Here is a 25377-nt window from a genome sequence, read left to right on the forward strand (position 1 = left end):
CCTATTAGATATGAAAAAAATAATAAAAATCTACTGACCATCGTAAAAGAAGAGTATTTAGACAAGAATCTATATATCTAGGGCTTCCCTGGTGGCACAGTGGTTGAGAGTCCGCCTGCCGATGCAGGGGACGCAGGTTCGTGCCCCAGTCCGGGAGGATACCACGTGCCGCGGAGTGGCTGGGCCCGTGAGCCATGGCCGCTGGGCCTGCGCATCCGGAGCCTGTGCTCCGCGACGGGAGAGGCCACAGCGGTGAGAGACCCACATACCACAAAAAAAAAAAAAAACACAAAACAAAAGAATCTATATATCTATATTAGATTTATATATATAAATACATGTCTATATTATATTTTTAATGTATAATTAAATTAATTCTCATTAATTCAATAAATGGTGTTACAGTTACTTGATAGACATTTATCATTTTAAAGAATGTTTCCTTCCTTGGTCCTTAAATCAAGACATTTCCCAAATGGACTGAATATTTCACTTTTTAAAAAACCTCTAAATGTAGTATTTGCATAAATTATTTTGAGTAGTTTAATAATCTTGGAATGGTAATGAAAGCAAATATATAAATAACAAAGTAAAATGTTGAAATATCAGATTCTAAAATTTTAAATCTATATTATAAAACTCAATGAGCATGCATAAGAGCTTGTTTAAACAGGGAAAATTTTTGTAATAACTATGACAGAAAAGACTTGCTATACTTTACATGCAAAAAAAAAACCCCTTAAAAATCAGTACAAAAAAGCAAAATTATGCAAAATCCTATATAGATAATTCAGAAAGTCATAATATAAAGGCCAATAAACATGTGGAAGAAATATAATGTCATTAGAAAGAAAAACTGCAACCAAAACAGTAAGATATTAAATTTCATCTATCAGAATTTGACAAATATTAAAATGTTTGATTGTAATAGGTGTAAAAGAAGACGCAGGAAAACACTCACATACACTTTCTGTCTCTTTTTCCCGCTGGATGTGGAAAGTATAGTTACAGTCATTTTATCAAATTGGTTTACTTAGAGTTCCTGTAAATGTGAGTAGATAGTGCCACCAGAAGTGATCTGGGGGTAGGAGAAAGAAGAGGATACACTGGAGATCTTCCAGATCTATGAATTTTAACAGATGATGAGTAACTTAAAATATCATTTGTAAAAATTGCAGATACAAATATAAAATAGAATGGAACTTAAAATTCACATAACAAAACCAATTTCACAATGGTGGCCGATTAATTTACACTATAGCCTAAGAATCTGTTGTGAGTGCATGTTTTTTTTTTTTTTTGCGGTACGCGGGCCTCTCACTGTTGTGGCCTCTCCCATTGCGGAGCACAGGCTTTCGGACGCGCAGGCTCAGCGGTCATGGCTCACGGTAGCAGCCGCTCCGCGGCATGTGGGATCTTCCCGGACCGGGGCAAGAACCCGTGTCCCCTGCATCGGCAGGCGGACTCTCAACCACTGCGCCACCAGGGAAGCCCGTGAGTGCATGTTTTGCTTGTGTATTTCATGTAAGGAAGGATATTGGTATATTTTTTGTTTGGAATGTAGTATCCAGTTGATGCTACAGGAAGTCATTCCATGCTTTATAGGCTGTTTTTACCATTTTACCATTTTGTGGGTAAAACAGACCAATATACCAACTGAATTGAATAAACACATGGTTATAACTGATCTAAATGGAGTATGCACAGTGGAACCACAGAACTAAGCCCTCTAAAGTAGGCTGGGATTTGGAGAGGAGGGAGAGCAAAGAAGACTACCTGGAAAAGGTTTTCTCTTAATGAGTTGTGAGGGATTAAGACAGTGTCTTGAGCAATGAAGGCATACCAGATATAAGGAACAACATAAATTAGGGTATGCAGTTCTTAAGAGCTGTGGCTTGTTCAGGGAATCCCAGTTAGGCTGACATGGCAGTAGACTGCCTACAAGGGATTGTTTGGAGTTAAAGTAGAAAGAGGTACCATGAAGGTATGTCAAGCTAAAGAGATTGAAAATTATTCTGAAGAAGTTTTTTTTTTTTTTTCGGCAGCTATTTTTGGTTATAAGCTGGGAGTGTAAACATACTCTCTAGAGAACCCTTGGAAATGTGTGAGGAGGGTGTTTGTGATTATAACAGTTGGGAAATATTCTAGGCATTTTATGGATGGACCAAAGATGTTGAATATCTTGCATGCAAGCTAATCCCTTTGAACAAAATCTGAACCATCCAAAATATCAATAGAACCTTTACTGCAAAATACCGAAGTTTTAAGCAAAGAAGTTACATATTGTGATTTGCATATTGGAAAGATCACCTCGGCAGCAATACTCAGGGAGAATTTTTACTGTGTGTGAGACTGACAACAGAGAGTTTAGTTAGAACAAGTTTGGAGAAAAAGTAACAGGGAATGAGAAGTCAATGCCACTGAGGATGGAGAAAGAGAGATGGACTTGAAGAGATTGAAGAAATAGAATCAACAAAATCTGATGAAAGAGTGAGAGGGTGAGACAGCAAGAGATTTAGGATTGTTCTCAGGTTTCTGGCTTCTTAGGTACCTGGATGGAAGATGATGATATTTACTAACATGGGGAATAGAAAAGGAAACAGGCTGAGGATGTAACTGATGTGTGTATGGAGCATCTCTCTGGAGATAAAGTGGGTGTTATATCTAAAGATATGTGAGCCATCACATCATGCAATAATGCAGTTTCTATTCTCATTTTTGCCCTTTCATGACTAAACTCAAGAAGACCAATAGAAAGAAATGTGAAGAAAGATGAAAATTCTGGTTGAAAATCAATCTAAGCAAAGATACCAGTGAGACTGTTATAATAAGGATCCCTAAAGATGAAATTGTACTAATTAAGCATAATCCTGTACAACTTACACTTTTCTCTGCTGGATTTGATTTTGATGCCATCAACAAACACCTCAAATGATATTTAATTCACATCAATGCCTTACCATGGTACTATCTTACAAGTTAAAAGCAAAAACAAAAAGACGAAGAGTGCATTTATTTTTATCTAAGAATACGATTCACCACAATTTAAAGAGTGTGTAACAAAAGCCTACATATATAAGCAATTACGGTTAAATGCCATCAATACTATAAGAGATTGGTCTGCACATATGTGAAGTAAAAAATGTGGATTCAGATGGTAATAAATAGAGGAAGGTAGAAATGCAATGTGAACAATTTTCCCAAGAGTTGAAACTGTTATGAGATAGATCTTATAACGAAAGGCAGCTGGAGATACAGAATGACCACAATTGTTAGTCACTTTAATGAGAAAAATGCAACAAATTGAAGACATCTGTAGTCCAAATGTAAGCCCTAAAGATTCAGATAGGCAGATGCAGTCCAAGCCCCTCCTTGAGACATCTGACAAGTTTCTCTGAATAATGCTGTGCCCTGTGGGCTCTTACAGGCAGTTACAGCCTTCACTCCTTCAAATCTGTGCTCTTGCTGATGCCACTGAGGACAGTTTCCAGGTGGTTTAAACTCAAGACAAGATTTGAAAATCAGACCCCAATCATTTTTATCAGTAGCACAAATGATAACCCTCCTTCTGTTTAGTCTCCTCTCTCTTCTCATAACCCTTGAATTAATCACAACCTTAGCCCTCAAAATTAAACCCTCCTTTTCTTAATCCATTAAAAACCAAGGATGCCAAATCCAACGCTTGATGATGCTTTCTCCACATAACCCCTCCCACCACAGGCACAGCATGCTGTCCTTTTCCCCTTTCCTTTGGAAATTTTGCTCCCTAATTATTTCATTCTGGAGCCAGATGATTTCATCGACCATCTGTATAAGGGTACTTTCCAAATCTACTTAACTGCCCCTGACCTAGTATTCTCCAGTCAGTCACACATTTTATCATGTTCAGCTATCCTTCCAAAGGAATCACTGTCATGGTGAACTGCCATGTAGAGAGCTGTGAGTAAGACTGGAGTTGTGTAACTTTCCGCTGAGTTCTTCTGTGTTAAATAGAAACATCTCTTGCCTGACTTCTGATGTCCTCCCCTTGCTGTCCCCATTGTCCCCTCTTAACCTAATTTTCCCAGCAACTATGTGTACACTCTGTGACTCTTTCCTCAGTCTAGTCTTTGAAAATAAATGTGTTCTGACCCCTTGCCAAGGTTCTTCAGTCTCATCCTCTTCTTCGCTAAGATGTTGATTCATCTTTCTTTCTTCCACAGTAGGTATCTCCTCATCTCCTGTAAATCTGATGCTGTTTCACTACACTTCCCTTGACCTCAAGGCTCTCCTCAAGTAACAGCCTTCCAATAGTTAAAACCTTTATATGGGTCTACATTGAGATGTAGATTAGAAAAAAAAAAAAGACAAAAACCTGTCACCTGGCTCTTCTAAGCTCTCTGGTCCAGACTATACTTCCAGCCTTATCCCTTACACCACCACATGAAATCCATGCTTCATCTGAAACTGGGGTAATATAAGTTGCCAAATATACTTCACACAGCCTTTCCTGAGGACCTCCAAGCAGACATGACAGTTCCTTCCTTGGGCCTTTCTAAGTGCCTTGGATCTCTCTAATACAACATACTACGTTGATTCTCATGACATTGTTATTTTCTAAATTTCATGGAATCTCATTCTCCTTGAACCTCTTTGAGCACTTGGTCCTGAGGCTTGCATTTAATAATTGCTCCGTAATGTTGTGGAAATAAATAGATTTAGGTAGCCTGGATTCTTCACTGTCCTGTGAGCATGGAATAATTATCCCTGCTTCGATTTCTCCTCTTTTTTTGTTTCTTACTCTAAAGTTGCTTTCCTTTTTACCACAATTTACCAAAATTATTCCCCTTCTTTATTACACAACTCAAGTTTTATCTTCTTTTTTTTCCTTTTTTGCGGTACGTGGGCCTCTCACTGTTGTGGCCTTTGCGGTTGCTGAGCACAGGCTCCGGACGTGCAGGCCCAGCGGCCATGGCTCACGGGCCCAGCCGCTCCGCGGCACGTGGGATCTTCCCGGACCGGGGCATGAACCCGCGCCCCCCTGCATCGGCAGGCGGACTCTCAACCACTGCGCCACCAGGGAAGACCAAGTTTTATCTTCTTAAAGACTTTTATGACAATATAATCACCACTGGCTAATTACTTTTCTCATCTACTACCTATATCTCAGATGTTTGGCCCAGCATAATTTAGCACTTAATTGTTCACCATCTGAAGGCTTTTGTACCATTTCATATGGGTTCAACTTATCTATTCTAGACAACACATTCCTAACAAGGAGTGATCATGTGTTATATTTCCCTATAGTGTTTGGCAGAGTGCTGAGTAGGAGCTTCTAGTAGAAAATGTGTTGCTCCACCCATATTCTCTCTTCAAAGCCAAAGCATCAGCTCCTGGAATATCTGTTACTGAGGACTCACAGCCATGCCCCTCATTAAAAATTTCCTTCAATCACCAAGACTGCCTTTCAGAAGGTTCTCCCACTCCACACCCCTTCCAGGTTCTGGCCCAGAGTCAATGACTGTCTGAGTCAAGGTTACACAGACCCTTCACTCTTACTGTGAATTATAACAACTCTAAAGGGCCATCTCAGTTCTAGAGCTTCTTGTAGGATTTCCCAAAGCCTCGATGTCAATTGCACGTGGGTCAGCTTCTCCTTCTGTCCAAACCTGACTTTCTGTATCTCCCGAGATGACTCCCCAGTAAATCTTCACATAAGTTGCCATAGAGTCTGTTTCCAGGGAACCCAATCTAAGACAGAGCTTAAATCTTTTTATTATTTCTCCCACCTATTTAATTATGAAATAACTCCTTTTCAAAATTGAAGCAAGTGTATCATTGCTTTTCCATCATCACTAAACTGGTGTGAAATATAGTAATCCCCATTTATAAACTTTATGGACTACATAGGGTAGCCTTTCTTCTATTAATGAATATCATGTTAGATATGGTTAAAAGATGCCAACGTCATTTTGTGTATTTTAGTGAAATTTTAAAGGGAAATAGTTTTTGAACAAGATTTAAAGAGGTAAGAAGAAAAAGGAGGAAAAATATGATCAGATAAGAATTTGTTTAAAAAAATATTGGCTATAGATGATTACCTTTTTTTCTTTATGACATTAACTCAACAAGTGATTCTTCAAAAATTTCTGAAGACCTTAGGTGTGGTAAATTGGGAAACCTAAAGATTTAGGGAAAGCTTTCATGTATGCTCCATCATATAAAATATTTTCACCAATGTTGTATCAAGCTCACTTAGTGAGTTATGATTCAATGGAGAGTTTTGCCTGAAAAGAAAATATTTTTCACAGTTTATGATTCACTTTTAAAAATAAGTACATTCCTCTAAGATAGAACTCAGACAAGTAAAATTTTAATATAAACTAGATAAAAGCACAATCACTTTGATGTTATTTCTAACTTTGGAGCCATTACTGTTATTTTTCTTTATGCTTTTCCTAATTATTAACAAAATTTTAAAAATTCTTATGGATAAAATGGTATTGTGTTAAATGAAATAAGCAGCATACAAAATTACACGTGTATTTTGTCATAATTATGTCAGCATATACAACGAAGACTTTAAGGAAGTATCCACAGATGTGAGACATGGATACTTAATTTTTCTTCCTACTTTTCTCCATTTTCCAAAAATGCTGTTATGACTGCAAAAATTTCACCCTCAAAACCTATAAAATAAATTTTATAAATGAAATATTTTTTGCTTAAATGCCAGCTTGAAGATAAAGAGAGTTGTATTCAATCTTCCATCAACAAAGAGGTGAAAAAGTGATACTATAACTGTGAATTAGAAGATTTAATTATATCATTATTTGCCATCTATAGGACATAGGAATATTGATATAACGTCACGTGACCTTACTTTTTAAAATACGCAATTAGTGGCCTTGTAATACATCAACCTTAAGCATCCTTATCCTCTTAATACGCTATAATTTTAAAATTTAAACAGCAAACTTTTTTTTTTTTGCGGTACGCAGGCCTCTCACTGTTGTGGCCTCTCCCGTTGTGGAGCACAGGCTCCGGACGCACAGGCCCAGCAGCCACAGCTCACAGGCCCAGCCGTTCCGCGGCATGTGGGATCTTCCCAGACCGGGGCACGAACCCGTGTCCCCTGTATCGGCAGGCGGACTCTCAACCACTGTACCACCAGGGAAGCCCTAAACAGCAAACACTTTTTTTTCACACCTAGGTCACTACACTTTCCTGGTTTCCCTTTATTCCTACTCCAACTCCTTAGCTGCTTCATCCTCACTTCTCCAACAAGTAAGTATTCAAATATCCCAGAATTCAGTACTTACACAGTTTCTCCTTTCTTTCTATACTCAATTATTTAACGATTGTATCTACTTCCATGGATATAAAAGCCGTATATATGCTGAAACTCCTAAATTTATTTTTCTAACCTGGACCTCTCTTCTGACCTCCAGATTTATACCTAACTTCCAACTCAGCACGTTTACTTAGATGATTGATAGGCATTCTACATTTAACTTGCCCCATCTTGTTAAATCTTAGAGCTCCTCAAATCTTTTACCTTGATAGTCTCCTCCATCTCAGCTATTGGCAACTTTTCTCCCAGTTGCTCAGGCCAAAACACTTGGATTCATGCAAACAACCTAAACCAACTTGGGCTGATTTAAGAAATGCAATTTATAGATTTTATTTGAAGTTCAGGGAAATGCAGAACAAGTTATAGAACCCAGGTTCATAAAATGAACAGCTATGAAGGAATGCTGACGTTCAGAGCCATCTTCAAAATCACACCCCAGAAGCAGCCTAGTGAAACCAATGAACTGGGCACTGGATGACATTTCTGGCACTACTGGCCAAGTTTCTCTGGAAACCTGGCTATTACTGCCCTCACTACAGCTATGACCACCACAATTCTCCTTACTTCTGTGCATCATTGTTGAAGTAGGCAGAATAATAGCTCCCAAATGTGTCCACATCCTAAGCCCTGGATCCTGGGAATATGTTATGTTACATGGCAAGGCAAGGAGGAATTAAGGTTGCAGGTGGAATTAAGGTTGCTAATCAACTAACCTGAACATGGGGAAATTATCCTGAATTTTCTAGTTGGGGGCTGGGCTGATGTAGTTAAAAGAGTCCTTATAAATGAAAGATGAGGCAGGAGAGCCAATGTCAGAGTGATACAATGTGAGAAAGACTTGACCAAATATTGCTGGCTTTGAATATGTCTAAAATGAAACTGCAAGGAATTTAATTTCTAATGCATAATACAAATAGACTCAGATATATAGATAGATGATAGATAGATAGATAATATTTCTGAAAATATGCACAAGAAACTGCTAACATTTGTTGCCTCCAGCTTGGAGGATAAGTAGACTAAGAGTCTTGACATTTGACTGATGGAATTTTTATTTTTGAAAGTATTATTATTATTAATTATATAGAGTGAATACATTTCAAACTATAAAGTCAGGTATGCAAGACGATGCTATTTTCATTTGCAGTAACTAAAAGATTAATAACTTGTTGGTGGAGAAGGGGCTGACCCAAGAGGGAAATGAGGCAGTGTTTAGAGGTGGTAGAAAAAGCCTAAGCTTGCAATTGTTCTTAATATTAATGTCTGTTTTGCCAGACCCTGCTTACTTCCTTCTAAATTACCAGCAATTTCCTCCCACTTTGGAGACTCCCTAATTTACTGTGTTACTATTTCCAGGGATTGTGTCATATAGAAGCCCTCAGTTTTCAATATGCCCCAAGGAGTTCCACTAAATATGATCTAAAAATCTGCAAGATTCCCCATTGCACATTATCTCTGTTCCCAGCATGAGTTATATTATCTCATATTCCTGAGAGTCATTGCATTATTAAGCCAGAGATCTAGGATTCAATATGCTTTTTTTCAAGAAAAATCACTAGATTGTAAACTTGCATTTTTTAAATCTATGAAAAGTTGACAAAAACCAGGAATGTTTATTATGATATTTTATTATGAGTGTCTGTAAGAAAAAAAAGATCAACAACCACATACAAGCTTACAAAGTTTAATTTCAAGACATTCTCTGTTATTGTGACAAAAGCAGCCCCAAAATTTATTTTTTGTTGTTGTTATTGACTTTTACAGGTTGCAGAGAAAGAGTTCCCGGCAGTGACACACCAGGAAATCTTTTTGACCAGAGACATGTACAGATGGTGTGCATCTGTGTTTTGAACGTAAAGCAACAATTGACCTAGAGTTTTAAAAGTGAAAGTACATTAGCACCAGAACATGTGTCTTTAAAGCCTTGCCAAATATTGGTAATCTTGACCAGCAATGACAAGAAAAAGCACCTTTAAAAGAAGTTGATATTCAAGATTAAAATAATTATGGCTTCAAAAATATTTCTTTAAATTCTTGTACTACACTCTACTCTTTTTCTTTTAACCAATATTTTAGGAACTTAATCAGTGAAATTTATAAGTTTTGGTATTTTATACAATTATTTTCATCTTCTGGGGCTTATAGAATTCATCTGTGTTTCTGACCAGGTTGAGGTAGTTGAAACAGGAAGGTCTTTTCTAATTTCATGTTTGACTATTTCAGAAGAAAGGTTATCTTTTGATGGTAAGCACTGTCATTGCTCTGCAAATGGGCTAGGATTCAAAGAATGTAACACAGTGTTATTGGAAGAGTGTTGAAGTTTATTTATTATAGCACCACTGAGACATTTTGAAATTGGAATTGGTAAAAAAATAGAACAAAAAGCATTTGAACTGTATTTGGTGTAACAGCAAAAAAAAATAAAATAAATTTTAAAATGTATTCTTTTTTGGTCAAATTACACTTTTTCCAAAAATTTTGGAAATAAATAACTGGAACTTGGTCACTTGTACTGGTTGACAAGATTAGAACAAGAGGAACACATATGGAGTGTGAAACCTTTTGCTGGGATTTCAGATAGAGTTTGGTTTATAAAAAGCAAACAGGGCCAACGTCCACACCAAATTCTTGATCAGGACCACCAATATCGTAGGGTGCAATATCTACAATAGGTAGTCTGACGGCCTTGCGTGTTCGATATTCGAAGACTGTTTTGCCCCATTCCCCAGTGTGTTTCTGTAAAAAAGAGCAAAAAAAAAAAAAAAAAAAAGTAAGTGATCATGACATTACAATTACTTAGACAGTTTCTCTGTTTGACAAAGTTAAAAAAAATTTTTTTGTTGAAGGGAGTTGCCGACTCGCCATGTATATTATCTTCCATACATCTGAGACCTGCTCCAGTTCAAAGTGATAATTCTCCCAGTCGATAAACCATATTGTTAACCAAAAGCTTTATAGGGCTTCAGGGTAAACCCAACAAGGAGATTGCCACAGTTCAGTCCATTCTCAGAAACCTTGGTTCTGGTCATTGTTACTAGGTATAGAGCTGGTTTACTAAGAAGTGGATAGGTCTCTCACATTGGAATCTGTTAATATTAGAAGTGAATCCTCCTTCTGTTCATGAATGATAATAACAAATGATTGATTTAAAGTTAACCTTTAAAATTAAAAAGAGATTTTAGATTGAGTCCATATGATGGCAATTATGTAGAGTGGATAGTAACTGTCTAAATTATCTGGCAAAGTTTATATCATGGATTTACATTTCAATTGCTTTCACATCAGCTGGTTTTCACCTGGAGGTTGAGAAGATATACTCATTTTTTGTGTGATTTAACCTTCCCTGGAATGGATCAGTAGATTCAATATAACTCACACCAAATGCCATCTTTTGTTCACCCTCATTATTTTTATTCCTTCTTTTCAAAGTAGCGTGATTAAATGAGAAATGCTAAGTTCATTATGATGCATGCTTATAAAAATGCTGTTACTTACAGTGCAACCATCCTCCAGAACTGAGTAGGTGAATTTGCCATTTCCTTCAGCCTTGAATTCACCGTCATTTGAGCCCATCAGCCTCAAGGCTTTCTTCACATTCCCACTGGCATGATCCATGTATGCAATGCTATTCTTGCAGTGATATGTGATGTTCTGGGAGGCCTGGCTGGAGAGAAGTCGGAGGAATGCCAGCTGGACATCGAGGACATCTTCAGGAAGTTCAGGATTGCCATAGCTAAACTGTAATAGGGAACAAATAAGGCTGGTCAAACATTATAGCTGCAATTATACATAAGTGATTCATGCAGTGTAGTATGGTCATTGTAATGTAAGTTGTTCACATATTTTATGTATGGCTATGTCTTTATTGCATGTATAACATACAATGCTAGAGTAAAGAAGGTCTTAAGAATTGAAGGAAAGTGGGTAACTTATGAAGAATAATTTAATCTAGTTTAGCTTTTGAGAGACAAGTTATAAAAGTAGTTACCTGAGTATATAAAAATTTTCACTTTTCTATTTATTAACTAAATTTGTTTTGTGATGAGCAAATGGGAGGAACAAAAAAGTCAGCTAAGTAGAGATGGATTAAAGTTAAAGAAAAATGGTATATCTTTTCTTACCTGAAAACCACCATCCATGGATTCTCCAAACCAAACATGTTTCTTCTCAGCAGCAGAATTTGTCCACCAGTTCTTACGTGGAACAGTCAAAGGACTGGCATTTATGCACGTTTCCCCAGTTTCCATGTTACAGTATACTTTAATAGCATCCATCTTGCAACCTTGGTTAGGATCAACCCAATATTCTCCTGAATAGTCACAAAAAGGACAATGGAATTGGTTATAATATCCAGTAATGGGATTTGGACCAAAATGATTTTGTAAGGCATTCATAATGTTGACTGCTAATGTATTTGTACTTTATGTATTTGTACTTTTATAGTGTAGCAGAATAGAGGAACTTTTAGATTGTTTCTTAATTTGAAAAAATTGATAATTAGATTTATTATAAAAATTGTTTCAATAAATAAATGTTGCAATAATTAAATTACAAATTATGTCTGCATCAAATTACAAACACAGTGATATACATTGTTTATCACTCAAACAACTTTGTGATGATATGAAAAGACATGCCAAACTATAATTTGTATTAAAATTTCTATAAAACTGTCTTTAGATTTTCCTACATTTGGCATATTTTGAATTTACATTACAGTTTAAGTACACCTACAAAATTCATGTTTTCTTACTCAGAATATCAAGGAGTTTCAATTCAACTAACATTCTTTAAGTACTATCTCTGCTGTATAATATTTTCTATTCCCAGTAAAATTTTCCTTTCCCCTAAATTCTAACATAAGCAGTTTTCTTTGTTATCCTGTTGCCATGAGTGTGAAAGATTCCCCAGCATACCACTCTTGAGTTCAGGATGGCAGAATTTCAGGTCTCTGCAGTTCCGAGCAGGGTTTTTACGGGAACCATCAGGACTAAGGAGGCTTTCTATTTGTCCATTGACTGATTTGAGTGACGTCATAATCTCGTCGGTGTTGATTTTGAAATCCATTGGTTCATCTCCATAATATGGGGCAAAACCCCCAGATTTTTCACCTCCAATGCCATTGATGACAGCAGGCCCAGTACAGCATGGACCAGGGACACCAGGGGGCCCAGGAGGGCCTGGTTGTCCTGGGTGGCCTGGGGAGCCCTAGGAAGGGTAAGAACATACATCACTGAGGGGTACTTGTTTGGTATCCACTGAAAAAATATGTTGCTAGGCCCCCAAAATGCATTACAAACAATTAATATATTGTGTCATAGTAATTGTTTCAGTAAAAGTTTATTTGGGTTGTTTTGTGATCAAATATTAACCAATTTTTTTTTTTTTTTTTTTTTTTTTTTAAATATTAACCAATTTATGATAACTATAATTCATTGTTATGACAGTGTGTTCCAGTGTGTAAGAAGAATTGGTGTTGGAACACACATTTTACTCTCACATGTTTCCTTCTGTATAAATGATGTAAGCAATTCTAATGCTGACATGACAGAGGGGTTATGATCAGGACACTTAGATTCTGATCCCAACTTTGGAATCTAACTTTGTGTTTTGGGGCTAACCACTTAACTTATTTGTGTTTTAATTGTGTAACTTGTGGGGATAATAGCTTTTCTTCTTTTTACTCCAAAAGTGTGGGATAGGAATGTTTTAGGAATGATGGTATCAGTAGAAAAACAGGAGTCATGGCAGCCGTTTGAGAAGTGGAATGTACTTTACACTTGTAAATCATTAAGATTATCATAATTGTGAGATGTCTAATATGAGATCAGTGCTGGCAGAGTTCATCTTATTAATTGGGCTATGTCTTTATTCTGATATAAGTGTTACCTCATAAACTGTAAGAAAGGTTTTTTCTCCCTGTCATTATAGTGTGATGAGAAAGTCTTCATGTGGGAGAGAATGTCTTAAAGTTATTGTTCAGGTCCTAAATTAGGTTTGGTAATTGCATCGTGTTTAACTCACTATCTCAGTTTTCAAATATTGCAAAGTGTTTCTGAAAATGTGAAAATTAAAGCAAATTAAATACACATATTTATAAGTGATGTCTTACCTCAGATCCTCTTTCGCCTCTGTTACCTCGAGGCCCTGGTGGTCCAATGGGACCAGGGTGTCCACTTGTTCCATCTTTGCCAGGGGGCCCACTGGGTCCAACAGGTCCCTAAGAAATTATCATGATATCACAATGCTAGAATATTTTCTTGCAGTGCTAACATTTTAAAATATGGACCTCCCAATATCTGTGGTACGTACTCTGGGGCCTGCAGGTCCTGGACTACCTACTGCACCTTGGTGACCAGAGGGACCCTGAAAGGAAAGGAAGGTGAATATGAGTGAAGACTTTAAAAAGGCTTAGGAAACTGTATGTTCAAGATCAGATCAAGAAACATGGGGATCATGATAAAATATGATTTCCTTTTCCTTTAATATCCCCATTGTCTCATGCCAACTACTATTTCAAATAAGCTCTCAAATCCGTTTCTAATCTCTTTTAGCATAGACTTTCACAGATGAACAATTTTCTACCATTGGTCTCTAAGATTTGCCTATCTCATTAGTTAAAATGCATTGAGGGGATTTTCTAACAAAATGGATGCACTTACTGGGGAACCTGGGGCACCTGGGTTACCAGGGAATCCACGATGTCCTTTGATGCCATTAGCACCACGTTCGCCCGTTTCACCTTTGTCACCACGTGGGCCTTGGGGACCCTTCACAAACACATTTTGAGTTAAGGTCATATACACATACACATTGGAAAAACAAAATAGGATTTATAACAATTAAGTCCACTTTATAACATTCTACAAGCTAGAAATCCCATCAACAAACACTGCATACTTGGAACAATAAAGATTGTTCTTGTGGTTGTTTTGATCTTGGACTGAGAATTGTATGGAGCCCCAATAATTGATGTGTAATCTCATAGCCCCAAGGAACTTTTAGATCCTAAATTGCTTTCTATATCATCAAAGGAAAGTTTAAATTTGGTTCCATAGTTATGTATCTAGTCATCCCTTTTTGCTGAGCATGCCAGAAAATAGAATATTTCCTACACTGTAAAATTAGTTAAAAAAAAAAAAAAGACTTACAGGAGGACCTCTTGAGCCAACAGGACCTGGAGCACCAGAAGGACCAGCGGGGCCCTAAAATAAAAATAAACAAATGAACACGCACACGGAAGTGTTTATTTATTGATACAGTTTTGTTTTACTTAAACGTTAATAATTTCATTGTGAGGGAATAATGAAATGTTTGCTATTATTGAAAATTAGTATTATTTTCTCCTTAAAAATCCTTTACCTGTTTATAGCTTTACCAGGGGGTCTGAATAGGAAAGCTGAGGAAACCCTGTTAATTCAAGCTTATATTGACCAAGTGGATATACACTTGGTGTGATTAATGCCATTTTGAATTTTAATAATGAATTCTTCATTGACTACTGCCAGAAATTCTCATATATCTTTATTACCACAGTTGCCTAAGGACTGACTAGCATGCAAAACTGTGAAACAATTGAGAGTAGATCTTTTGGTTGGCAGATATGACATTCTATTTTCTACCTACTGAGCTCCTTATTGAGGAAGATAGATGAGTAGGGAAAGATGGAGTTCATGAGAACTCACAGTTTCTCCTCTGTCACCACTCTTTCCAGCTGCACCAACAGGGCCAGGGGGGCCTGGATGACCAGGAGCACCAGGGGGGCCAGGAGAGCCATTTTCACCACGGTCACCCTGTGGACAAGTTCACAGTTCCAAAATCAATCTGATCAGCAGCTATTGTTCTAATTACACAAACCTATTGTACGTGTGCCTGTTATACCTTGCTACCAGGAGCTCCATCTCGGCCTGGCAGACCATCTGATCCAGGGTTTCCCTGATTAAAGAAAAAACAAAGAGGAAGAAATGAAATCAAATTCTTTGGAACCATTTAAATACCATCTAAGACCTGTATTCTCAATGGGAGAAATATCATCCTAAAGAGGATAAAAATTGGTTCTTGGGAGTGAAAAATCTTAGATATGACAATGGGTGTGGCCCTGCAAGGAGTGACAATACCTAAACAGATATGCAGTATATCTATGGTACTCAAATTTCACAGGGTGAGAGAGCAATAAGTGACTAGGAAAACAAGTCTAAAAAGGAGCCTTAGGGGGAGAAATAATAAATAAAATCTTGACACACTGTAATTTAAGCTGATAACGGAAATCTACAATTTAAGGAAAGACTAATCACAGATAACATACAGTATATTTTTACCCAGAAGGAATGTTGTAAATTGGGGCTCTCCCCATCCTCAACTTTTTTCTTATTTAGCTAAATATCATATTCTTTTCCATTAATGATCATTCATTGGGTAAATACTAAAGAACATGAACATTTAAGGCTATTCTAAATTGTAATAGAAAGAATATCTATTACTAGAGAAAGAAGGAGAACTTTGAAATGCACAACCCTCAGAGAGATGTACAAAGAATGTACATCTTACCACTTTCTTGATGATTTTCTTTTATCATAGAAACTCAGTGGCCCAATTTGACCCTTGCTTAAATAAATTATCAAATACTATCTGGCTTATTGTGTATTTTCGAAGAACTAGTACTTACATCTCTTCCAGGTTCACCAGCTGCACCAGCCAGACCAGGAAGACCCTGGGCTCCAGGAGGACCACGTTCTCCATTGAGACCACTAAGTCCTGGCTTCCCACTTTCACCCTGTGTACAAAAGAATAAAATAAATTTGTGTTTTAACCTAAGAAATCAATTAATATGATATTATCAGCTGTCTTTATTTCCCAATTTCTATCGAATTTGTTTCTAAAACTATCCCTGCCATAGGGGAAAAGCTTTGGGGAAGCAAGCTTCTTGTCTCTTCTAACTTGTCCAATGAACCTGGATACCAAAAGCCTGAGTAATTACATTGATTATCATATTAGAATACATCCTAATATGAGGTACATAAATAGACATGGCTATTGTAAGAAAAATATAATGATGAGTCATCATGAAACTGTAGGTTTACAGTACCCATTAGAATTAGGTTATATTGAACATTTGGCTCTATTTAAAGAATATATACATTTATTGGGAATGTTCATATAAATTGACTAGACTTAAATGTTATATTGTAATTTCACTACAATCGTATATGACATTTAAAGAGGTGCTCAAAGTGAAAAAAGGTACGCCTTAATAAAATACGATTTTATTACCCTATTTGCTAAATAAATATTTAAGATGTTGAGCACTAGGATGTTATAGTAATATCAGTGAAAGAAAGTCAGGAGTATAAAATGAATTGAGTTGATGGATAATTGGTATCAGTTAAAGGCTTTCATAGGTCTATAACCTGACATTATTTCCCGCTTCAAGACTGACAGTCAGCAAACTGAAGAATGCTGACAAGTTTCCTAACAGGTAGTTGAGATGACAAGATATTTTTCTGTGATATCAATCTATTTGTTTTGATGTTCAAGGCCAGTCTATCATGTGCATTGTTTTTGTGTTCCAGAGACTTTTAATAATATGCATGCTTCCTGAAAATTTGAAAATATCAAGAATTTGCATCTAATTACAGGAAAACTTTATCATTACATACTTGCTATGTTTATGTGATGTCTGAAGACTATCAAAGGAAACAAGAGTCCAGTGAAAGATAGCTATACTCACCTTGGGGCCCTGTGGGCCGGGGCTGCCCCTAGCACCTGCCATGCCTGGTGGGCCTGCAAGACCTCGTGCTCCAGGAACCCCTATAATCCCAAGTGGGCCTGGAGCTCCCTGTTGTGACAGATAATGAAACCTTAGTTATTCTTTATGTGACTATGTTTTCCTCTGTTGGATTTGTGATTGAAAATAAAACTACTGTCAATCAATAGAGACCACTCACCGGAGGGCCCTGGGAGCCAGGTGATCCCTTCTCACCTGGTTGGCCAGCATCACCCTTTGGTCCAGACACCCCAGGGCTGCCAGGAGCACCATTATTACCAGCTGGACCTGGGGGGCCATCTTTGCCTGGAGGGCCGCTGGCTCCTGGGGGGCCTGGGTTACCCTACAAAGAAATGTTTGAAATTTGAATATTTTATAATGAACAAGTAATTTTTTCCCCTCTTTTACCTGCATTCAAATAATTTTATATGGGATTTAATACAAAGAGAAGTAGCAATGGATAAGTTTCTCACCCTATGTATATATGAATACTCTTTTGTTATATATGGTTAAATATATGGTTAAAAAATACTTTAAAAAGTTCTTACATTATTGCCAGGAGGACCAGGAAGACCACGACCACCAGGGAAGCCAGCAGCACCCTGTGAAATTATAAATATATTTTGGATGTCAAAAATCAAGGAAAACAAATAATTAACCACTAAAAACAAATATAAATTGTAAGAAATGTGGTAGGACCTGCATTCTACTCTGGGATCACTTGTGGTTTGTTTTTTCCTCTTGGAGTTTACATATAACTCACATATGAATGAGTGATTATAATTTTATACTCTCTTTAGGGATCTAGTGCTTTCAAAGCAGTTTTTATACAGATTGATATTAATTAATGCTTTTCAATAATAGTTAAGAGGATCATTACTTACAGGACCACCAGGACTGCCACGTTCACCTTTGACACCTGGGGGACCAGGGGCACCCTATATGGAAGGGAGATGGAAATGGTTTATAAGAATAGCACCAAAATCAAAATTTGGGAAAAGCATTAAGCCTTTGTAAGCCTTTGTAAGTCAGTAACTCTACTTATCATGATAATCATCTTGTAATACATACAATCATTATGTTGTACCTCTTAAACTTATACAACACAATGTTATATGTCAATTATATCTCAGTAGAACTGGGGGAAAAACATTACTACAGAAATGAGAAGCTACATCAAAACAAAAAACAAAAACAAAACCAGCAACTCTATGAGGACATTAAAATAATTTGACTGAGGTCATATCTAGATTGTTGGAGTCAAGCGTCAAACTCAGAACCATATTCCTAGGAAAACTGTACCCTTGTCACCATGACAAGCTCTCTCAGCATGAAGTATTGAAGTATCGACAAATCTAAGTGCTTTCCATTAGAAGGCTTAGAGAAAGAGAAATACTTACAGAAGGCCCAGCACTTCCGGGGGGCCCTGCGATTCCAGGAGGTCCACCTTCACCTTTCTCACCAGGAGCGCCTCTTTCACCTTTACCACCAGGCTCACCGTTCTGGCCCTGCATTCAGAAACAAAAACAGCCTGTGAGCTTACATCCTTCACAATACACTGGGCTTGTCCTTATTTTCCTTCAGAAAATAGAATTCATCAGGTGGAGAGCTATTGAAATAAAATTGGAAAAGGAGAGTCTTTGAAGACATGGAAGAAACAAAGACAATGAAAATGTTTCCATGACAGGGACTTCCCTGGTGGTCCAGTGGTTAAGACTTTGAGCTTCCACTGCAGGGGGCGTGGGTTCGATCCCAGGTTGGGGAACTAAGATCCCGCATGCCCCATTATGTGCCCCCACACCGCCCAAAAAGAGTTTCTATGATAAAAGAAAATTATCAAGAAAGTGGTAAGATATACATTCTTTGTCATAAAGGAGAACCTCTCTCCGAGGATTGTGCATTTCAAAGCAATCACCAGTAAATGCATTTGAGAAAGATGGGGCTTAGAGCAAATTTTAATTAGTACCATCTAATAATGGAAGAACCTTTCAAATTTTCAGAGTGCTTTAGGTCTAGGGGATCATGTTAGCCTCATTAACCTAGCATAAAGACAAGCCAGGTGTTTTTACCTCCATCTTTTAAACAGTAAGAATAGAGATAATGTGTAAAAAAAAAAAAATGGAGGTGGATAAATGAACCCCCATAAGGAATGAGTGGTTGAGATAGATTAGAATTCAGACTTGAGTTATACTTCTGCTATTTTTCAGTGAGATAGTGATTCTGGGCTGTATGATTTGTATGTTTTAATGTTCATACTTACAGGAGCACCAGGGAAGCCGGCAGGTCCTGGTGGCCCATGTTCACCTCTCTCACCCTTAATTGAAAAATATACTCATTAGTCACAGTGAAGACATCTTCCCATTGGGAGCACACATCACCCTCTGTATCATCTTATCTTTCCTTTAAGCTAAGAAAAGATAGTGTTAGTGTGCAAAGCTAACTAATGTAGCCTAACCTCTGAAGACTTTTCCATTTCTCAATAAAATTCAAAGTAGACAACACCAGAACCATTGATTCCTTCTGCTTCTGACTGTGATATTATTTGCAAGAAAAATAATTTGAAAATTTGAAGTGTTTAAAAGACTTACTTGTATAACTTCTAAAATGTAAGGATTTAAAAAAATATGGTAAAAGTTTTGAGAAATCAATCATTAAATTAATTAATTAAAAGCATTTACTAAATATCTCTCCTGAGTCTGCAAACCCTGAAGGAAGAGAATTTTAGATCTAGAAGGAGGCTCAGGCAAAAATCCTATAGCTTTAAGAAATACTCATTTACAAATGCATATTATTTGTGCAATTTTTATATTTTTTCCAGAATTATTTAGGAAAGATGGCAAGACTTGAAATGTTAACCTTGCCTTGCATGTCATATGATGCCTAAAGACAGTATCCCATCATTGAGACTCAGGACCACAAGCAGAATTGCTAAAGAGGGAAGCACAGGTAGCTGCTGCCTGTGTGGGCTTAAAATTATGTTGAAATGTCTTAAACACTTACAGGGCCACCACGAGGACCAGCTATACCCGGAAGTCCAGGGGCACCACTTTCACCCTTAAAAAAGAGAAAAATAATTTATATTGCCCTGCATCCAAACAGCAATGACGACAAAAGACATTTTCCGTTTCTAAATAGTGTCAAGTGTTACCTTATCTCCAGGCTGACCAGCTGGGCCAGGGGGACCAATGGGACCAGTAGGACCCTAAAGAATATAGAAATATACTTTAATTTCGAAGATAAAAAGCATCATTTTCCTTATTAATCAAAGAGCATATATAAGGACATACTGTTCATCTAATAAACTAGATAATATGATTGCTTTGATAGCTTGAATGATATGCTCTTCACTCAGTGTGTAAATACTGCAGAGCTTAGTAAATATAAGATTTTATGGATTATATAATTCAGTGGCAATTTATAGATTCATTTTTTCTTTCTATTGCAGAAGATAAATAAGATGTGATATAAGATTTCACAGTCATATCTTTTAAAATTAAAGTGCCTTGCCTTATTCAATTGTATGATAATTCAAAATATTTCATTTAACTACTTAAAGTATTGTTACACATATTACAGTTTTCACATTGAAGTTTTCAAATATTAAAGTTTTACTTATATTACATAAATAAAATATTAGATTTTAAAAAAAAATGTATGATGGCTTACTCATCTAGTCTGTTAAAAGTGAAGCATTTATGAATTTGTTTAAGGCAACTACAGTAAAGATAACGTCTATCTAATGGCTTAGTTATCATGTTTATTTGCTACAGTCATATCTAGGTGTTTACTAATGTGAATAGAATTGATTGTAATGTATTTTTTTTTTCAATTTTTATTTATAATAGTTAAATAGTTAAATAGTTATATAGATTCATGGAAGTTTGCAAAGAAATATACAGGAGAATCCTGTGCATCTTTCTCCCAGCCTCCTTCAGGATTACATCTTACACAACTATGATATAGTATCAAAACAAAGCAATTGACATTGGTACGACCCATAGAGCTTGTACAGTTCACACCAGTTATACATGCACTCATTTGTGTGTGTGTGTGTGTGTGTGTATGTAGTTCTATGACATTTTATTATGCGTAGCCTCGCATGACCACCACCACAATCAAGATATTCAAAGGTACAATCATCATAAAAGACTCCCTCATGTCACCTCTTTATAGTTACACCCATCTCTCTCTCCCCTATTCCTCAATTTTGGTAACCATAAAGCTGTTCTATATAATTACGTTATTTCACAAATGTTACATGAATGGAATCATGCAGTACGTCCTTTTGAGATTCCTTTGTCACTCAGCATGATATCCTTGGTGTTTGTATAAGTTGTTGCATGTATCAACATTTTATTGCTAAGTAATATTCGATGGTATGAATGTACCATGGAATTTCAATGTTTTTTAAAATCAAAAAGTTCCTTTATAAGCATTGAATTTTAATGACTTATTATGACTTCAGCTTATAACATTTGTCATACTTTTGAGATTTCTTTCCATTCTTAGGTCACTGTTGAACTATTAGTGATAGAAATCAGGAATTTTAACAATCATGTCATTTGGGTCTTAATGCCCAGAAGGTGGTAAATTATGGTCTAACTTATCATGAGGAGTTTTTGGAAAACATAGAAGTTGAGGTGAGGGACTACTCCATATCACATACAGATAAATTCTGTTTCTCCCCAATTCGAGTACTCACCCTTGGACCATCTTTCCCTGGAGCACCATCGACACCTGAACTGCCGGGCTCACCCTGTCAAATAAAAGCCAGTGTCATCAGATTAGAGGTATTTTCACTGAAAACGTGCCAAGAAGAGGACAAACCCTCAAGATTAGCTGCAATGTATAGTAGGTGTTCTGCTTAAAAAGTTGCTTTAGAAATCCATCTCAAATTACACTTACTAGATGGGGGTGGGGTGGGAGGGAGGTCCAGGAGGGAGGGGTTATAGGTATACATAAACCAGATTCACTTCATTGTACAGCAGAAACTAACACAACATTGTAAAGCAATTTTACTCCAATAAAAAAATATATATAAAAAAATAAATAAATAAGTAAAATGATAATATTAATTTTGAAAATAGATTACTTTCCAGAAATGTTGCCTTCCTTTAACCAACAAAGTCTGTTTTATTACATACTTAACAGAGAATAAGTTGGTACCTTATCACCTTTTGGACCAGGGCCTCCAGGACCTCCTCTTTCTCCAGGCATTCCTTGCAGACCAGGTGAACCAGCATTACCAGGTGGCCCAGGGGAACCAGCAGGGCCCTGAAATTAAAGGAGAAATAGTAAATCACAAGAAAGAAATGAAATGCATTTTGTAAAATCTAGGTGAATTGAATTATGTGGAGTTACCTTTCCTCCTTCAGAACCAGGGGGGCCAGTTCCCCCTCTAAGCCCAGGGGGCCCTACAGGTCCAGTAGGTCCACGTTCACCAGGGGCACCAGAATCACCCTGTAGTAGGAAAATGGAATATCCCTGTTAGGAAAACCAAGGCTAAAAACAAAGCAAAAACACCCTAAATTGTATTGTTTTGATACAGATCACAAGGTTCTTAACTTACATTTTCGAACGATTTAGAAATTTTTATAATTATAAAAGACATTTCATCAACTGAGTGAGAAACGGAAACACAAAATTAGTTAATCTAAACAAGGAAACTTGGATAGCTGGTCTGATGAGCTAGCTTTGACAATATTATTATTATTTTATCACAAAGGCAAATTTTTAAAGTTCCTCTACCAAAACAGTTTTTCTATAGAGAGCCGATGCACTAGAAAAGTTTTCTTTTGAAATTTCAGGTCCATAGTTGACTCTACAGTGTTTATTCATGTCAGAAAATTTCATTTTCCAGATGATGCAAATTTAATGTATTGGAAATGTCTCGGGTTACCCTAAGTGTATTCACCAAACATTTGCAATGTCGTGCTTCTAAAAAAAGGAATATTTTGGTTTGCTGTACTAAAAATGTGTCACTAATCAACTGCTCTATAACATGCTGAAGAAATGAGAAAATAAATGGAAATATTTACCTTGCCTCCTGGAATTCCAGGTGCACCAGCCTCACCCTTTGGGCCCTAGGAGATTGGCATTGCATGATTAGGCCTCTATCAGAATATACGTTATATAAGTATAAGCAAAATACACACTTGACTTGCATACTGTATAATTTGTCCAATCTTGAGCTGTATACTCTTCCTTGAGTTCCTTTTATTTTATGGTAAAATTCAAACTTTCCATGGAATATTTATGACTGAATAATTTTTCTTTGTTTTATTAATGAATATTTCAAAACTAATTGTTAAAGCTCAGATACCATGGCATGAAGATGCAGAAGTTAATAATTTATAAATTATTCGTATTTATTCTTTTGGTTGCTGAGTTTTGAAAAAATGGCAAGCAACTTACAGGTTCACCAGGTTTTCCATTTTCTCCCGGAGGACCACTCGTTCCAGGCAAGCCCTACAAAGAATCATATTTGTATTGTGTAATCACTTCAAACATTGCTTATAGAAAAGCTTCTCTCATGTAAGTATGTTTCTGCAAAGTATTCAAAAAATGGTTTTAGCAGTCTTTTTACGTGTAAAAAATATGTAGCTCTCAAAATCCAACGATAGAGAGGTGATAGTCATATCTTACAAACCTATGTTCATCTCCCTCAATTCTTTCTGTTGCTGTATATAAAAATGAATTGATAAGTGTGGTGAGATGAATTTAGCTATATACATTTAAATTACAATAAAAATAAGTATAAGCATATAGAATTACGTGAACTTTATTTTTTTTTTTAAATTATTAATGCACTCCTTCTAGAATAGGCATGGAAGTTATGCCTATTAACATTGCCTATTGTTTTATTTCAAGGTAGAAGTCAGATCCACACATTTTAAGCTTAAGATGCATTATAATCTTTTAGTGTCACAAAAAACTGAACAGCTGATTAACTCAACAAATACAACTATCAAAGGAAATTACTGATAAAAGTAGGTGCCCAATGACATTTAAGTAACAAATTCTTACTTGTAATCCTTGTGGACCAGGGCTTCCTGTGTCTCCTTTGTCACCACCTGGCCCCTATGTACAAAAAAATATTGAGATGCTTCATTATAAGATATCCTTTCATATTTAGTTCACACAGTTTTAATTTCATCAGGCCAGTTGCTTAATTAAAAAATTAATGGTGTAAAGGAGGGCAGAGTCTGGCTTGTGGAAGTGATGCAAGGGAGACATGTACAACATAAACTTTACTCAGTATTAGAATTTAGCTAGCTAACTAACTAACAAGCTTTGTAATTGCTTTGGTGAACTATAATGATATAGTGTCAGAGATTGTATAATTCCCAAAGTCTTCCCTTGGCCCCAGTCCCATCCACTTCCATTTCCAATTTATGTGAGTAAACTTACGGTAGGTCCTGGGGGACCCTGAGGTCCAGTCTCGCCATTCTTTCCAGCAGGACCCTGAAAAAAAAAGCAGTTATGGAAGCAGAGATAAAGATAATAGAAGTCATAGAGTTGGAGAGAAATGTTTCTACTAGAAGACTGGAAATGAGTGGATGAAAGCTACATACCTGAGGGCCAGGACCTCCAGGACTACCACGTTCTCCATTCTTTCCAGGAGCGCCCTAAAGAAGTAGCCAGTATTTATTTATTCTCAAAAGGAAATTATTCATTATAGTGTTCTCTCATGTTTTTGATCTGTCCCCTACACACACATGCATACATCCACAACCGAAAACTACTTTCGAGAACTAGGTTTCCATAAATGTTCCACTCTTTGCCCAGAACTCCAGGAAAAATACTTTAGCTCCCTTCTCACATGGTATTTTGATTTTCACATACTCTTCTGTGCTTTGAAGTGGAGATCAATTTTTGGCCATCTGCACTCCCATATAGAAAGTAAAAGACCTTTTGTCAAATATTTATTGAAGAAATGAAGGAAGGAACTCACATCATTTCCTTTAGGACCAGGGAAACCCATGACACCAGGCTGACCTCGGGAACCAGGTGAGCCTGGAGGACCTGGTCGACCACTTTCTCCTTGACTTCCCTAATGAGAAAAAATTATATTAATAGAGGTTTCATAAAAATCTGATCAAAATATACAATGTACATACCAAGGCTATACAATATACATCAAGCCTAGTCCAAACTGTGCATTTCATTATTCTCTGGACTTGTAAAATGAGATGCTAAAAATGTACTTACGGGAGGCCCTGGTTTCCCATCACTGCCTGGTCCTCCAGGACTACCGGGCATACCCTAAATTGAAGAATTC

The 25377-nt window shown here is 36.8% G+C and overlaps 1 protein-coding gene across 4 annotated transcripts in view; it reads right to left on the bottom strand.

Annotated features, from left to right (window-relative positions):
• Positions 1-8940: 8940 nt before the first annotated feature.
• Positions 8941-25377, bottom strand: part of COL3A1 (collagen type III alpha 1 chain) — a 38760-nt gene continuing 22323 nt past the window's right edge. For 2 of the 4 annotated variants that reach the window (XM_032638520.1, XM_032638522.1), the window contains 29 exons: positions 25308-25361; positions 25051-25149; positions 24671-24724; positions 24507-24560; positions 24123-24176; positions 23511-23564; positions 23135-23179; positions 22458-22556; positions 22263-22370; positions 21799-21852; positions 20245-20298; positions 20097-20150; positions 19357-19410; positions 18497-18604; positions 17981-18034; positions 17645-17698; positions 17278-17439; positions 17061-17168; positions 15999-16106; positions 15215-15268; positions 15019-15126; positions 14485-14538; positions 13996-14103; positions 13646-13699; positions 13446-13553; positions 12250-12541; positions 11455-11642; positions 10829-11071; positions 8941-10069 (listed from right to left, as the gene is read on the bottom strand). In XM_032638520.1, coding sequence (XP_032494411.1) covers positions 9923-10069; positions 10829-11071; positions 11455-11642; positions 12250-12541; positions 13446-13553; positions 13646-13699; positions 13996-14103; positions 14485-14538; positions 15019-15126; positions 15215-15268; positions 15999-16106; positions 17061-17168; positions 17278-17439; positions 17645-17698; positions 17981-18034; positions 18497-18604; positions 19357-19410; positions 20097-20150; positions 20245-20298; positions 21799-21852; positions 22263-22370; positions 22458-22556; positions 23135-23179; positions 23511-23564; positions 24123-24176; positions 24507-24560; positions 24671-24724; positions 25051-25149; positions 25308-25361 — 2787 coding nt within the window. In that variant the 3' untranslated portion in view covers positions 8941-9922. Of the gene's footprint in view, positions 10070-10828; positions 11072-11454; positions 11643-12249; positions 12542-13445; positions 13554-13645; positions 13700-13995; positions 14104-14484; positions 14539-15018; positions 15127-15214; positions 15269-15998; positions 16107-16989; positions 17169-17277; positions 17440-17644; positions 17699-17980; positions 18035-18496; positions 18605-19356; positions 19411-20096; positions 20151-20244; positions 20299-21798; positions 21853-22262; positions 22371-22457; positions 22557-23134; positions 23180-23510; positions 23565-24122; positions 24177-24506; positions 24561-24670; positions 24725-25050; positions 25150-25307; positions 25362-25377 lie in introns of all 4 variants that reach the window. The other 2 variants (XM_032638521.1, XR_004350845.1) reach the window with 2 other exon arrangements.

The sequence above is a fragment of the Phocoena sinus genome, chromosome 7 (genome assembly GCF_008692025.1).
Source record: "Phocoena sinus isolate mPhoSin1 chromosome 7, mPhoSin1.pri, whole genome shotgun sequence".
In the NCBI taxonomy this organism is placed as follows: Eukaryota; Metazoa; Chordata; class Mammalia; order Artiodactyla; family Phocoenidae; genus Phocoena; species Phocoena sinus.